Genomic DNA, 15409 nt, shown 5'->3' with positions numbered 1-15409 from the left:
AATTGAACTTACCGAGAGACAATGTATGACTTTGTGTATGATTAAATAGAAATTTCCACGACAGGACCAAGATGTAATTTGGTTCCCTGTCCCATCCCCTTTTCCCGTAATCCTGTTTAAAACAAACGATCAAACAGGCGAATGGAAAACATAACCCCTCTGGCAGAGGTCGTAATAAACTTTAACCTTTCCCCTTTTGTCTTAATAAATTCATTTAGCAATTTGATTAAAAGACATCAGTAAAAGACACAGTAAAATATTGATAATAATAATAAAAGCCATTAATTACAAAGTGCTTCACCAGGAGAACAAACACAGACAAGAAAACGAAACATCAAAGACAAGAAGCAAAGGAATACGATGTCAGTTAAAATCAATGAATTCAGTTAAAATCAATGACAGCAAATCATATCACATAAAATCTAAAATCAAAGAGATAAAATAATACAACATTCAAAAGTAGTGGCAAAAGAAACGGATAAAATAAACATACACCTGCAAATTTAAATAAGTCCAAACATCAGCTTATAGTGGAGCTTTCTCTAAATTTTAAATTTACAGTATTTCAGTATATTATGAAGTAAATGAATTTGTAAATTTAGCCTTTAAAAGGGCTTAAGAGAGGAATTAATGTTCAGTTACATCCAGAGATGGGCAAAAATACATCAAAATGTATTTTGATACAAAATACCCCTCAAATAAATGTATTAAAATAAAATACAAAATACTGGTGCCAGAAAATGTAACAAAATACAATACATGTATTTTGTATTTAAAATATAGGAAATACTTTTTCTGGATTTTCCGTTTTCTCACAATTTGGTATAGCAGAGCCTTCAGGTTTGGGCTATATAATGTACACAAAGCTCTGGTGAACCCCACAGAAAGGAAGAACAGTCACAGAATGTCAGTGTAACTAAGCAAAGCTATTAAAAGACAACAACTTGATTGATTATGTATATATATATTTTTATTAATGGGACTTAACAGCCCATAAACTTTGGCTTTGTATCAACAAGAAAATATTCATCACATATGAATAGCATCACACATTAGGCCTATGTATACTATAAAAGCAAAATAGAGTATTAAAACCAGTTGTACACAGGTAAAGAGCCTAAATAAATTACTGTACATCAAGTTCTGCACAGAAAAATGAATAAAAATAAAAGGTAAATAGTGAATCAATACAAAAGTGAACAGGTAACTTAACAAGTGAGTAGCCTACTTACTTCTCTCTTACATTGGCCAGTGGCATGGTAGGCCACATAGTTCTATATTACAGTGTTAAGTGTCTCATACAGGTTCACACTGACATCTTTATGACATAATAATCCTTCCATTTTGGTTAGGGTTAGGGGTATGAACATACAAGCTCCCAATCTCCCTCTTCCTATAGCTAGCTACTCGACTGATAAGTTAACTTGCTAAACACTGGCTATGCACTAGCCTAGGCAGCATGCTAGCGTCATTAGCATGTTAGCATCGATCGCTAGCTTGATATTATAACCATCACCATGTATATACAATAGGCTATGTAGCCAGACCCAGACATAAATTATACATCAAGCTAGTTGACATCTGTCACACTCAGATAAAATATTTACCTTGACAGACAATCCGTTGAACTTGAAGATCTGAAGACTGAACTCGTGAACTGTTTTTTGATTCGTGGAGAAAGTATTTTGAGTATTTTAAATACAAAATTACTCCACTCTAAAGTATTTTGTTACAAATTACGTTAGATTTTTTATCGGCCCTATCAAATACAAATTACAAAATACTCAAAAGTAATTGAAATACGTATTTCAAATACAAGTAATAGAAATACTGCCCATCTCTGGTCACATCCAGTAAACATGACGCTGAGAGGAATCTGCTTTACGAACATTAGAACACACACACACACACACACACACACACACACACACACACACACACACACATTATTCCAAACGGCCCCTCTGTTAAAATGTAACCACAGAATGTAACACGAGATGAATGACTCGAAGGTGACGTGGAGACTGAGAGAAGCAACATTAGTGCTGTCATTCATGTTGTAAGAAATATAAAAGAATAAAACACTTTATCATTTCAATGTTCAATTCTTGAGGAAATATTTTTTAAGATTCTTTCTGGCACATCATTTCAGCAACTTTTTTTAATGTTTGATTATTAACATTAAAAGATATTACAAGTCTTCTAGTATCAGTCTACTACTGTTTCCAGGGGATATGGAAATCTGAAGTCTAGTTCACATTTCATTTATTTAATTTACAAATAGTAGTTATTTGCTGATGCTGCTACTTATGTTGTTTTCACCCTTTATTTCTGCATATTTTTTACACCTGTATATAAATATATCTTGGAGGGAGAAGCCTCTTATGAATTTCATTTTACCTGAGTATGACAATAAAGACCTTAAATCCTTGATCCAGAAACTCAGAATATAATTTTTTCACCAGTTTAAAACTTACAACATTAAAACATGATATTCATTAACATCGATGATTAGAAAACATCTCGGTCAGTGGTTTTAAAGTTGTCGCTGATTGTTGTATTTCTAAATGACGACAGAATCCTGTTGCACCAGTTGATCGTAAGTTATTCCCATTTTATTTCATCAACACAGGAATTTAGAATCAAAATAGATTGTTTTTTTATTTAAGTTTCATTTACTGTTGTGAGAAGCTGATGAACCTGTTGCATCGTGATCGGTAAGAGATAAGAATTTCTACCTCCGCCGATAAAAACATGTTTTCGTTTGAATTAGTTAATTGATCATATAAAAACTGCCTGAGATCGTGATTGACAGCTGAAACTAACCTTGATACTGCTGCTCCATTAATTATCAAATCAACCAGGACTGAAATCTTTGAGATTTACGATCCGTTTCCCAGCAGTTTTATTGAATTAGCTTTATACCTCCTGTGATCTTCTGTGGGAGGAGTTGATCACCTGTCGTGGGATAAGATAAGATTATCTTTTATAAGTCTTTATTAGGTTCCTGATGTTTTTAATCAACACTTTTTTAAAATTACTCTTGTGAGGACCTGATGAACCCACGAATCATAAAAGATAAGAATTTGTACCTGCGCTAAGAAAAACATGTTTTCGTCTAAGTCTGTTGATTTGTTTGTTTGTTTGTGAACAAGATTACACAAACAGTCGTGGACGATTTACCATGAAACCTGGTGAGAGGATGTGAAATGAGTCGAGGAAGAACTCATTATGTTTTGGTGCGGATCAAGATCACGGGGCGGTTTCAATACTTTCACTGAATTCCCAGAGAATAATAAAGCACTGTGTGTGTAATTTGCAGGGATAGAGATCTACAGCGTTAATTTTGATTATCAGCCATAATATTTTAACCATCCAAGGTAGACTTGCCTCAACCCATGAGATTAGGAAACAATCTCCTCAAAATCATGTCGGCTACGATCGGATCGTTCAGTGTTACATTACGATTACCACAGAGGATCCATGATTTCTCTTTCTCACATGATGTGTTCGTTTAGAGAAATTCAAATTCAAATTCAAGAGGAAGCAGCTGGAAATCTTCAGAAAGGATCATTCCCAGGATCATTTTTTTTCTGTTTTACAATCATTTCTTTGCTCTGAATCAAATATTTTATGGTCGATATTCATCCTGTAGCTGGTCGACCTGGTTCCAGGATAAAAACTATATTTTTTATAGGATTTTCTAAAATGTCAATGGAGAAAATTAATGGTAAATTTACTCCCGGAACCAGAGACGTTCTAAAAGTGGACTCTAACTGTTCGAGGCTGATTTCTATCTTTTCCTTTATAACTCACAGTTTTCACTAAAAGGTTCAACTGTTCCTTTGAAAGCAGCCATTCTGAAATATATGTATACATATATTTAAATGTCATATATCCTGGTTCCAAAATGCAGAAAAACCAAGTAGGTGATATCTTTGATGGAATAGAGATAAATTAATCCTCTAGAAATATTAATAATTCTACTAAATGTCTCTCTTAACATGAGAAAACCTCCCTGTTTACTTGTGTCCGGGGCTTTTACTCAGTCACGAGTCATTATCATTGTGTCAGGTCTACATTTGCAATCTCACTGTTAATGTGTCACCTGTTGACTGGGAGGGAAGATGCTGCCCATGGTGTCGTATAAAGGTTCACCTTCCACCTCTGCGTGGCCTCAGTGTGAGGATTCCCGTACAGGCGGACGACATGGGGAAAGGTTTCTACATCAGTAAAGCGGTTGGGGTGGTGGGGGTCATCCTGGGTGCAGGGGCCCTGGCAACAATCATAGCTCTGTCTGTCGTCTACTCGCAGGAAAAGGCTAAAAATAACGACAATCAGGTTTCACCGACGGACGGACCAACGACATCCAAACCAACGACATCCAAACCAACGACATCCAAACCCACTGTGACGACGCCTGCCCTGTCCAACGAACCCTGGGACAAGTACCGGCTCCCCAAGAGCCTGGTGCCGGACCACTACAACGTCGTCCTGTGGCCCCGACTGACTGCAGACCCCACCACTCGACTCTACATCTTCACTGGTGAGAATCAGTTGGTTTCAGTTGCATTGGTGTTTGAGTTAAATTAAATCCTCCTCTGTCTTCAAGAAATAAAAGCTGCAGGAGTGTGGCGGCTTTTATTTCAAATAAAACAGTGATGGAGATAAAGTCTGACGAGAGGTTAATGAATTACAGGATTCTGGATCAGGATGAGTCTCCTGACATCTGACCCTCACTCACCGATCACCTTTGACAGATTTGCTTTTAATTGGACTGAGACAGACTTTTTGAAACCTTCTTTTATAAAAAGGTTTTACAAATGGTTCACATCGACTCTTTACACTTATTCTGCTTCTTTATTTATGATTTCATCTATTTTATTATTCAAAATTTCTCTGCTCATGTTCATTTATTCTCTTTTTATTTACCTGTCTGGTGTTATTTCTTCATGCTAAAGCAATTTATAGTTGTATGCATATATCTAGATATCTAGTATAGTAAATTGTATAAATACAGTTTATAATAATTAATAATTGTCGTCGTTGTTGTTGTTGTTATTCGTAGTAGAAATATTATGAATCACTACAAAGTAAAGATACTTTACATTGTCTTGCTTTTGTTTGAAAATCTTTTTCCAAAACGTCAAATTCAACTTTAACAAACATCAGAAAAGCTCCTTCATCGTAGTTTTGTCACTGTGCGTTTTTAGATCATGTTAAAGTTATTGAATAGTTGTTTAAGGAATAAACCTTAATTCTACAGTTTTCAAAATTTTGGAGGTACGTGATTTTCCCTGAACAGCAACGACAACTGATTTGTTACACTCAATATTTCAGTCTTTACATCAATCTACAGGTTTGATCTTTTTGCTGCACAGGATCTTTCTTACTTCATCAGGACCGTACGGTTTTTTTTACGGAACCCTGAGTCCTGATAGGTGATATATTATTTGATCTTGATAGGACAAGATAGTTGCTCCGATATAAAGCTTCATTATATGATGTCCCAAGGTGGAGATAACATTTTATTAGCTGAGTTCTCGTCATCGCTGTGGCAAGCTGTTAGAGACGCATCTGTGCAAACAACATTTCAAAATGACTTCAGGTGCTTTTTCACACAGAACAAAGAAAAACAACGTACTGACAGAGAGGACTGAAGATTTGTGAGTGGACACTAAAAGCACTCAAACATATATTAAATAATTTAAATAATTGAGGCATGAAATCAGATTTTCAAATGCCACCAAATTATTTGCTTAGAAAATTCTAATTACCACCGAGGAGATAATGTTTTCTTTGTTATTTGTCTGTTTGTGCCGATTATAGAGAAACTACTGAACTACTTTTCTTGTAGAATTATGGGTGAAGTCAATTATGACATTATGAGTTTGTGTAATGTGGTGCAGCTTGATTTAATCTAAGGGACTGGGTTGTGACTGAGTTTCTAAATACGTTATTTCATGTTGTTGCAGGTGAGTCCACTGTGGAGTTTAGGTGCGCCGAGGACACAGACCTGATTCTCATCCACTCCAATAAGCTGAACTACACCAAACTTGAGAATGGCCAGCTGGCGAGGCTCAGCGCGGTCAACAGCGGCGTCAAGGTCCCGCCGATCAAGTCTTCGTGGCTGCAGCCTGTGACTCAGTACCTGGTCCTGCAGCTGGACGGTAAACTTATGAAGGACCAACGGTACCACCTGTACACCAACTTCACTGGAGAGCTGGCTGATGACCTGGGAGGCTTCTACCGGAGCGAGTACATAGAGAATGGACAGCGCAAGTATGTGAACTTAATGTGTCCGATAACATCGAGTGTGAATCCAGAGGGTTTCAAAACTCTCAGTTTGGTCCTAAAAAGAACGGTTTTGAAAACATTTCTATTTCAAAAGGTGTATTTTGTAAAAAAAAGACCCAACATAGACAGTTTGAACTCACAGTTTCCAGTCGTTGTGCTGATCCAGGCTAAAGAATTGATTGATTAAAGTAAATTGATTTATTTAACCGTCTTGCTTTTGGCAAAACTCCATACAAGCTGTTTTTCAAACACAAACCTAATTTGTCTTTTTCCTGTCAGGGTTGTTGCGACCACTCAGATGCAGCCGACAGACGCCAGAAAGGCTTTCCCCTGTTTTGACGAGCCGGCTATGAAGGCTACTTTCAACATCACTCTGATCCACGACCCTGGAACTGTTGCCTTGTCCAACGGGGCAGAAAAAGGTGAGTTGCACGACAATAACACGTTTATATTCACCGTCTAGGACATAATGAATGAATGAGGAAGATACATAAAAATAACTTTTCTCTTGTACAGAATCAAAGGGCGTCACCATTCAGGGCAAGAGTCTGATGCAGACAGATTTTGAGCAGACTGAGAAAATGTCCACCTACCTGCTGGCCTTCATCGTCAGCGAGTTCGGCTTCATCAACAACTCCGTTGATGATGTTTCGGTAACTGACACGTACCTCTGTCATGAATTCAGTTTGTATTGACAGGAAGCAGCAACAACCAGCATTTTTCATAACTGACAGTTTCTATTACTGACAACCTTATTTTGTAATCACGACTTTTTTATTAACTACGACTTTCGTTACAAGTTAAACGATACAAAAGTTTCTCACTTTAATAGCATGCATTAAACAGCTGGTATCAAATTAAAACCATAAAGGTTCACTGGTTTCTATAAATAAATATTCAGGCCAACAGAAATTGATGTTGCTTATGTGTTTGATTGTCTGCTCAGATCCGTATCTTCGCCCGGAAGCCGGCTATCGATGCAGGGCAAGGACAGTACGCCCTCAACAAAACTGGACCCATCCTTAAGTTCTTTGAGAAATATTACAATTCCAGTTACCCTCTGCCCAAATCTGGTGAGTCAGCCACATGATGATCTGGATTTGAATGAGTCTGGTTTCACCCTGAGAGTAGATCCCTAATCAGTCAGCTGCAACTGCCAACCCGAGGAGGTTACTCTCTGTTTCGCATATGAAGCCTTTGAGAGGCCAAACAACCTCAAATAATGAATTATACTTGATTATTCTATTCTCTGGGCAATGAACCACGAATGATCTGTTTCCTGACACAGATCAGATCGCTCTGCCAGACTTTAACGCTGGAGCCATGGAGAACTGGGGTCTGATCACGTACAGAGAGACGGCGCTGCTCTACGATAAAACATTCTCCTCCAACTCCAACAAGGAGAGGATTGCTACCATCATCTCTCATGAACTGGCTCACATGGTTCGTTTTAATGTTTAATGTCATTTCTGGGTTCACCTCCACCAAGGCTAATGTCAAGGCTTTTCTTTTGTCTGTGTATCTGTCGTTCGTATTCGTTGTGTGTGAGAGTGATGTTCGTGTGCATTCATATGAATTCATTCTGTGGGAAACGCTGCAGAGAAAGTAACAAACTGTATTTCCTGACACATACCACATCCTTCCTCCTTCCAAGTGTTGTGTTTATCTGTCCAGTACTTTTTGCATAATTCTGTTGACTATCAGACAGACAGACACAACGGAATCATAACCTCCTAGGCTGAGGTAAAAAATAGTATGGACACAGGAGGAAACCTGGGGAACACCACTGGAGAGAACGGCAAATTATTGTGGTGATCCGTCAGTAGACCAGACCAAAAGTGATAATTCTGTAACCTTGAAACAAGGTCAAGAGGACTTCGATGCCTTTTGCTTCCGTCTCAATTGAAAAATATTCAAGTAGCTTCAGGATGTTGCATCTGAAATTTAAGTGAGTCAAACCATGTCTGCATTCCTGCTGTTTATATTTCATTTATGCTAATTTTCTTGGCATTGACACATTTTCTCTGTGCTGTCTTTGATGGTTTGGTAATCTGGTGACCCTGAGGTGGTGGAATGACTTGTGGCTGAATGAAGGCTTTGCATCTTATGTTGAGTACCTGGGAGCAAACGAGGCCGAACCAGACTGGAACATAGTGAGTATTTCCCAGTCTATGGTGTCTCCTTCTCGCCCAATGGACTAATCTAAACTCATGTAGAACACTGGAGCTGGTGTCCGGTGGTGTTTTCAGCGTTCTGTCTAATTTGTCCCACAACAGAAAGACCTCATCGTGCTCAACGATGTCCACAGGGTGTTTGCCGTCGATGCTCTGGCCTCTTCTCACCCGCTGTCGTCCAGAGAAGAAGACATCCAGAGACCAGAGCAGATCAGCGAGCTGTTTGATGCCATCTCTTACAGCAAGGTGAAAATCTGCCTTCACTTAAACCAAGTTCTCACTTCATGAGTTTCAATGATTTACATTGGGGGGTCTTCGTTTGTGTCCCACTCTCATATCATGTATCTTCCTAACATCAATCAAACCAGGTTATGTTTTATATTTCTGTCCCATAGAACTATTGGATTGTCTGAATGACTTGATTGATTTGTCACAATGTTGCTGAAACACAGTTCCCTCACCTGAACATGTCAAATGACTTTGTCGTTCCTCAGGGAGCTTCTGTTCTGAGAATGCTGTCGGATTTCCTCACTGAAGACATCTTCGTAATGGGACTCAGGGTAAGGACCTCATTGAGGAACACGATGAAATAATTCCCACATCGGCAAATCTTTGCAAATGTATTCTCTGTTTGTTTCTCAAACATGAGAACGTGACCATTCATTAGGGTTGAGTTTTGTCTCAGTTATTTCATATATCGGTGCTAAATCGATACTTTTAAAATGGTTCCGGTGCCAGAACAGATAAAAAAGCACAAAACAATGGTTGACAATAAGAACGGCTACGACAAAATGAAAGTTAACGAATGAATTAAAGAATTAAGCCTAAGTCTCACCCTGCAAAACTAAGTAACCTCTGTTTGTTTTCTCTTGCAGACCTACCTGAAGGAATTTGAATTTGGGAATGCAGTTTACACCGACCTGTGGAAACATTTGCAAATGGCAAGTTCTTTTCTCCAGATTCTTCACATTAGAACATTTAGAATAGTCTGTTACTTATAGTTTTGTTTCCACAGGCCGTTAACGCCACTGGCACTAACCTGACTGAAAGTGTCCAGGACATCATGAACACCTGGGTGCTGCAGATGGGTTTCCCTGTGGTCACCATAAACACCACCAGTGGGGACGTCTCCCAGAAGCACTTTCTCCTGGATCCAGACTCTGAAGTCACAGCTCCGTCTCCCTTCAAGTATGAACACACACTTTCTTTCCTTGCTCCCTCTCATAAGAACAACAAAGTCATGACGTACTAACTGATACAAAATAGGAATTCTCCATTTTTTGTCTTCACAAAAGGCAAAATGCATAAACAACACAATCTAGACTAATTGATGTATTTGTTTCACCTTCAGTTACGAATGGATTGTTCCAATCAAGTGGACTAAGAATGAAACAGTCCAGACCCCTTATTGGCTGAAGCAAAAATCAGGTATGATGTACAGACCTCAGCAACAATGTTGGGATTTTAACAAGTCACATTCATTTACACGCAGAATTCTTTCTGTCTTTTTGTGATTTGCCCTTCAGCAATCGAAGTCAAATTAATAAGTATACATCATATGTCAGTACATATCATGTACCACGTGAGGAAACAAGTGCCTTAGTGTGAGTCCACTTTTCAACTCTGCTTCATGGAAATATAATGTTTGAACCATAAAGATATTACCGTGGCAACGATATTAACAAAGCCAACCAGTTAATTCCTTTCTCATTTTCAAAGGCAGCTACTATTTTTTCTCGCACTTCATTCAAAAACGTTAAGCGAATACAACATAACTCAATTGACTACAAACCAATCAGAGGTGGTATAGATCATAGACTCCTTACGTGGTGATGACGACAGGATGTCGTGTCGGACAAAAATTCTTTGAGTCCTAAATTACAGCGTGAGCCAAAACTAACAATGTGTTGTACCATGTGCATTAAGCATTGATACCATAAAATGTTGTGCCTTTACATTCAATAAATTTGGTGATCAAATAAAATATTAAATATTAAAATGTATTGGCTAATATTAAATAATAACTTTAATTGATTAAAGAAGTTACCTCAGAATACCACCCTTCAAGGAAGGGAAAGATAGCCTCATAAGAAAGTACTAACTACAAATTTGGAACTCTGATTAACAATTAAATTAATAACTATAACCAAAATTACCATATAGATAGTTAGCTAAGTTGAAAAGGATATGGAGTTCTTGACAGTATAGAGGTTGGCAAAATTACTTATACAGCATTAATAAAAAAACATTTGTGAAAGAAAAACATTTATTGTGAATATAATAAAGTATAAAAGCACGTTTACTATGATTGTACTTACTAAACAAAGATAGGTATGTGAGTCTACATGTGTGTGTCTATGTGCTTCCAAAATGGCTGGCCACTTTGAAGATAACGCCCCTCTCTCCCCCTATTGGAATCCTTACGACATGTAAGCCGGGGTCAGGCTAAGTAGGTGAAGAGTTATGCATGTGTGCCAAATTAGAAAGTTACTAAGATGCGCTGCAAGGAAGGACTGAAGAGCATAGCTAGCAGTAACTTTCTCAGCAACATGTAACCACAATGTCACAGCACCACAAATCAAACTTATAAACATCACACAGAATCGAACAAACAGTCTTGCCCTTCAGTATAATTAATGCGCCCAGTTGTGTTACCCGTCCGTGGAAAGGAAAAAGAGTTGCTGTGCAGTTCGCAGTTCTGTGAAGTCGTCTTGCTGGCTTGTGGCTCCTGCCTTAGTGATTCTGTTGAGCATGTTGCTGTTTGAAGTTCTCCAGCAGGACATTGAGTCGCTGCTTGAAGGGTTAGTAGAGCTTGGAGTGCGGGGAGGTTTCCTTGGTGAGATGAGCTGGAAGCTGCACCTTTGTGCTCCTCTCGAAGAGTTGGATGGCGGGAAGAGAAGATGTGAGCTGGAGAAGCCAGGCTTCACTCCCCTCGGCGATGCAGGAAAAGAGGCTCGACAGCCTTCTCTCCGTGGGAGGAGTGTAGAAGTGATGAAGGTGGGGACAGGCCTTATATTGGCGGTGACCTCTGGAGTCATGGGTCCAGAGTGACCAATGGGAGTTGAAACCTGTGTCCCTGGGGGGTTCACACCTCTATGTGACGTTGATGCCCCCTGGGAGACTGAGTTCCTTGCTCTGGTTTTCTCCGGAACAAAGGAACATGCGGCTTCAGGCTTTGACTGAACATGGAGGCCGAACTTTGGTTTCCCAAAAACCATGTCCCAACAAATGGAACAAACACATGAAGCTTAGTTCAGACTCCGAGGAGAGAAAATGTTCTAACTCCGACCTCCTTGTCGTCTGTAGCAACACAGGAAGCGATGAAGACGACAGCAGGCGACTGGGTGCTGGCCAACCTCGATGTGGTGGGTTACTACAGAGTCAACTATGACGACAGCAACTGGGACAAGCTGCTAAACGCTCTGAGCACCAATCATAGCGTAAGACACTTCTGACAGATGCCTTCATACAAACATGTTTCCTAATGTTTCCTTTCAAGAGAACTAACAGAGACATGTTGTTTTTCCAGCTCATTCAAGTGATCAACAGAGCTCAGCTGGTGGATGATGCTTTTAACTTGGCCAGGTGAGTCCAGCTGATGTTATATTGAACAGAGGATGAAAGCAAAGGCAGGAAATTGTTACTTTTAACTTGTTGCCTTCAATAAAGCCAAAATACTTTATCAAAGTTGATCCAGTTAGCAAAATCCTTTAATAATATCAATAACAACAACAATGCCAGAAATATTAGTCTGGTAGTACTTCTGCACAGCTCCCATTACACAGAGTCATGTATTTTTCGATTGTTTCTTTAAAATTATGACGTTACAATTATATTTTGTAGTACGGAGCATCGGATAACGAGACAAAAGTCGTATTATTATGAAACAAAAGTCGTAACATTACGAGAATAAAGTTGTAACATTAAGAAAATAAAGTTGTAACGTTACGAGAATAAAGTTGATATAATACAAAATAAAGTCTCAATATGTCAATAAAGTCCTAATTTGAACAGAATAAAGATAAAAAAATGTCAGTAAAAAAACCATCAAGCATACAAATCAAGACAATGTCGTAAATTTCTTCAGCGTATTAAAGAGTGGAATGTAGAACTTCTTTTATAACATGTTGTAAACTCCACAGAGCAAAGATCATCCCGACAGTCCGCGCCCTCAGTACGACCAAGTACCTGAACAAGGAGAGAGACTACATGCCCTGGCAATCGGCTCTGGGAAACCTGAACTTCTTCTACCTCATGTTCGACCGCAGCGAGGTTTACGGCCCCATGCAGGTGTGCAACATTAAAAAAGACATAAAGACATAAAGAAGCAAAGCTAATTGAGTTGCTTTCATGATCTGAACCTTAATGGAAATATCAGATTTCCTTAACTGCAGCATGTTCTCCTTGTTTTTAGGATTATCTGAGGAAACAGGTCGTCCCTCTGTTTGATCACTACAAGACGCTGACTGGAAACTGGACTAAAGTACCGACTGGACACATGGACCAGTGAGTAAAGATCCCTCAGTCGTCCAGAGCACTTCACAAACACTCCTGTTTTATTCTCTTATTCCGTCTTTCTTTGCTCCCCCACATCCTCTTCACGTCTTCTAACGCTCGTCCTTCTCATGTCTCCTTCAGGTACAATCAGGTGAACGCCATCAGCCAGGCGTGTAAGACGGGCCATGAGGAATGTCAAACCCTGGTGAAGGGATGGTTCAAACAGTGGATGGACACAAAGATTAACCCGTGAGTGTAAACACCTTCCCAATGGAATACTTACTATATTACTCTTAAACTGCATTATCTGTGCTGTACTGAGATTTAGACCTTCATCTCTTCCTCCAGGATCCACCCCAACCTCGCTCCATGATTGTGCTGTAACGCCATCTCAGCAGGTGGGCGCTAAAAAGTGGGACTTTGCTTGGTCGAGAAGTTTCAGAGCGCCGATCGCTAGTGAAGCAGAAAAACTGCGCTCGGCTCTGTCTACACAAAACAACCGTGGCTGCTCCAAAGTGCACTCAACTTACCAATATTATAGTATATTTACATTTATACACATATATATATATATATATATATAAACTTCTCCTGCTGCTGTGTGTTAATGCTCTCAGGTACCTGGAGTACACTCTGGATCCAGACATGATCCGAAAGCAGGATGCCACCTCCACTATCGTCTACATCGCCAACAACGTGGTTGGTCAGTCTCTGGCGTGGGACTTTGTCAGGGACCGGTGGTCATACATTTTCAATCAGTGAGTATTACTCAACATTTTTCTAACGTCGCTGCCTCACATTTGACGTGAAACATTTATAGATCTACAGAGATTCAGCTGTGCTCAGCATCTAGTCCAGAATACGACACTTTCAATGGGAGTAGAAGGTTATAAACATGAGTTTATGGAGTGTTAGAAACACAAGAAGTGACAAGTACATAAAAAGATTTACTGTGGTTTTAAAGTGCAGCTTATCATCAGTGAGAGCTTTTATTGACTCAGACGAACTTTGGTCACGACTCAAACGATGATGAGCAGAGTTTAAGTGCTTTTAACTATTACAATTTTTCACAAATATAAGCAGTGCGTATTTCTCCGTCTTTTGTATGTCCGACTTGTAATTCTCTTCTGGTCTCAGGCTGCTGCACCTACAGCAACATGATTGATTCCTATATTTCCATCTCCAGTAGAATGTAGATGCTTTTATTAAAACATCTTTTAATGAGATTAGTCTGTACACATGTGCATTAAGCTATCATGTCATTCAGCTTCTTTTACTTTGAGTTCGTAACTTGAAGACAAAGCAGCGAAGGCCAAGCGTGGTAAGTGGTTTTTAATTTGCAGCAGTAGTTTTATTTTCCCTCCACAGGTACGGTGGTGGATCATTCTCCTTCTCCAACCTCATCAATGGCGTCACAAAGCGGCAACCACTGATTTGAGCTGGAAACAGGTTCGATGTTCCACTATGAGTTTTTATGGAGCGACACATACGCAGCGTTTAACTCTCTTTAAGCTTTTCTGCTTTAACTTGAGCTGCAGTTGCTAACACTAGTATTGAAGTGCTTCTCCTTGATATAGCGAAACACGTTTAACACAGTTGTTATCATACAGGCTTGTAGCTCTACAGGAGGAATACAGCATTGTTTTACAATCTAAATGTGGTGGTGAGTCTACCTTGGATGGTTAAAATATTATGAAACAGAATTTTCCCAATATCTCTTAGAAACTGAATGAGATTTTCTTTGAAACCAAACCATTAGCAAAACCCTAACCATCAAATATCTTGTTTTGTAAAACTAAAAACTAAAAACTTTCAGCTTTAATAAACATGAGAAAAACACAGAAATCTTATCCTGCTGCTTTTGTTTAATGAAGGAGGCAGAATCCGCAGGTAACGCTTCTAATTTAAGATCAGAACATAAGCTTTGCCGATTCTGATCTGACACTAATTTCCTTTGTAACCTGTAACACTGGTGTTTTCATGAGTTTATTACCCAGGAGGAGGTTTTCCACACGTTGTCATCCCAGTCATCTGTGTTGTTATCACGTCAAACTGCTGAGTCACTTTAGGCATCATTTCTCTGTTTGTTAAGTAAGTCACAGCTCATGACAGTTCAAGGCCGATAACGCAGAGGTGGAGTTTCGGCTCCGGCACCCTAGCGGTGGATCAGTCCATCGAGAGAACCATCGGCAACATAAAATGGATCGCGGAGAACAAGCAGAACGTCCTGAAGTGGTTCGTGGCTGAAACGAAGCCCTGATGAAGCCGCGTGTTCACCCTTTATTTACATGTGATTAGAAACAATCCTTTTTTAATAACACGAATCTCGCTCGGAGGAGCAGGAGATTTTGCACAACTCAACTGGAAAAAGTAGAATTACAGTGTATTTCAAAACCTAGACAATAAAAGTATAATCAGAAATGATGTTTTGATATTTAAAG

General features: G+C 39.2%; 1 protein-coding gene across 1 annotated transcript; it reads left to right on the top strand.

Annotated features, from left to right (window-relative positions):
- Positions 1 to 4209: 4209 nt before the first annotated feature.
- LOC118109050 (aminopeptidase Ey-like) lies at positions 4210 to 15409 on the top strand. The gene is given in 23 exon segments (XM_047339796.1): positions 4210 to 4546; positions 5976 to 6282; positions 6577 to 6719; positions 6814 to 6950; positions 7244 to 7370; positions 7586 to 7740; positions 8337 to 8450; positions 8574 to 8717; positions 8966 to 9031; positions 9347 to 9412; positions 9487 to 9659; positions 9823 to 9899; positions 11778 to 11911; positions 12001 to 12056; positions 12614 to 12761; positions 12886 to 12977; positions 13110 to 13217; positions 13317 to 13368; positions 13370 to 13482; positions 13583 to 13726; positions 14337 to 14379; positions 15081 to 15104; positions 15106 to 15409. Coding segments are annotated over 23 exon segments (2883 nt in total). The 3' UTR covers positions 15229 to 15409.

The sequence above is a fragment of the Hippoglossus stenolepis genome, chromosome 5 (genome assembly GCF_022539355.2).
Source record: "Hippoglossus stenolepis isolate QCI-W04-F060 chromosome 5, HSTE1.2, whole genome shotgun sequence".
Lineage (NCBI taxonomy): Eukaryota > Metazoa > Chordata > Actinopteri > Pleuronectiformes > Pleuronectidae > Hippoglossus > Hippoglossus stenolepis.
Note: the sequence above shows the minus strand (reverse complement) of the source record. Positions and strands in the feature narration are given on the sequence as shown.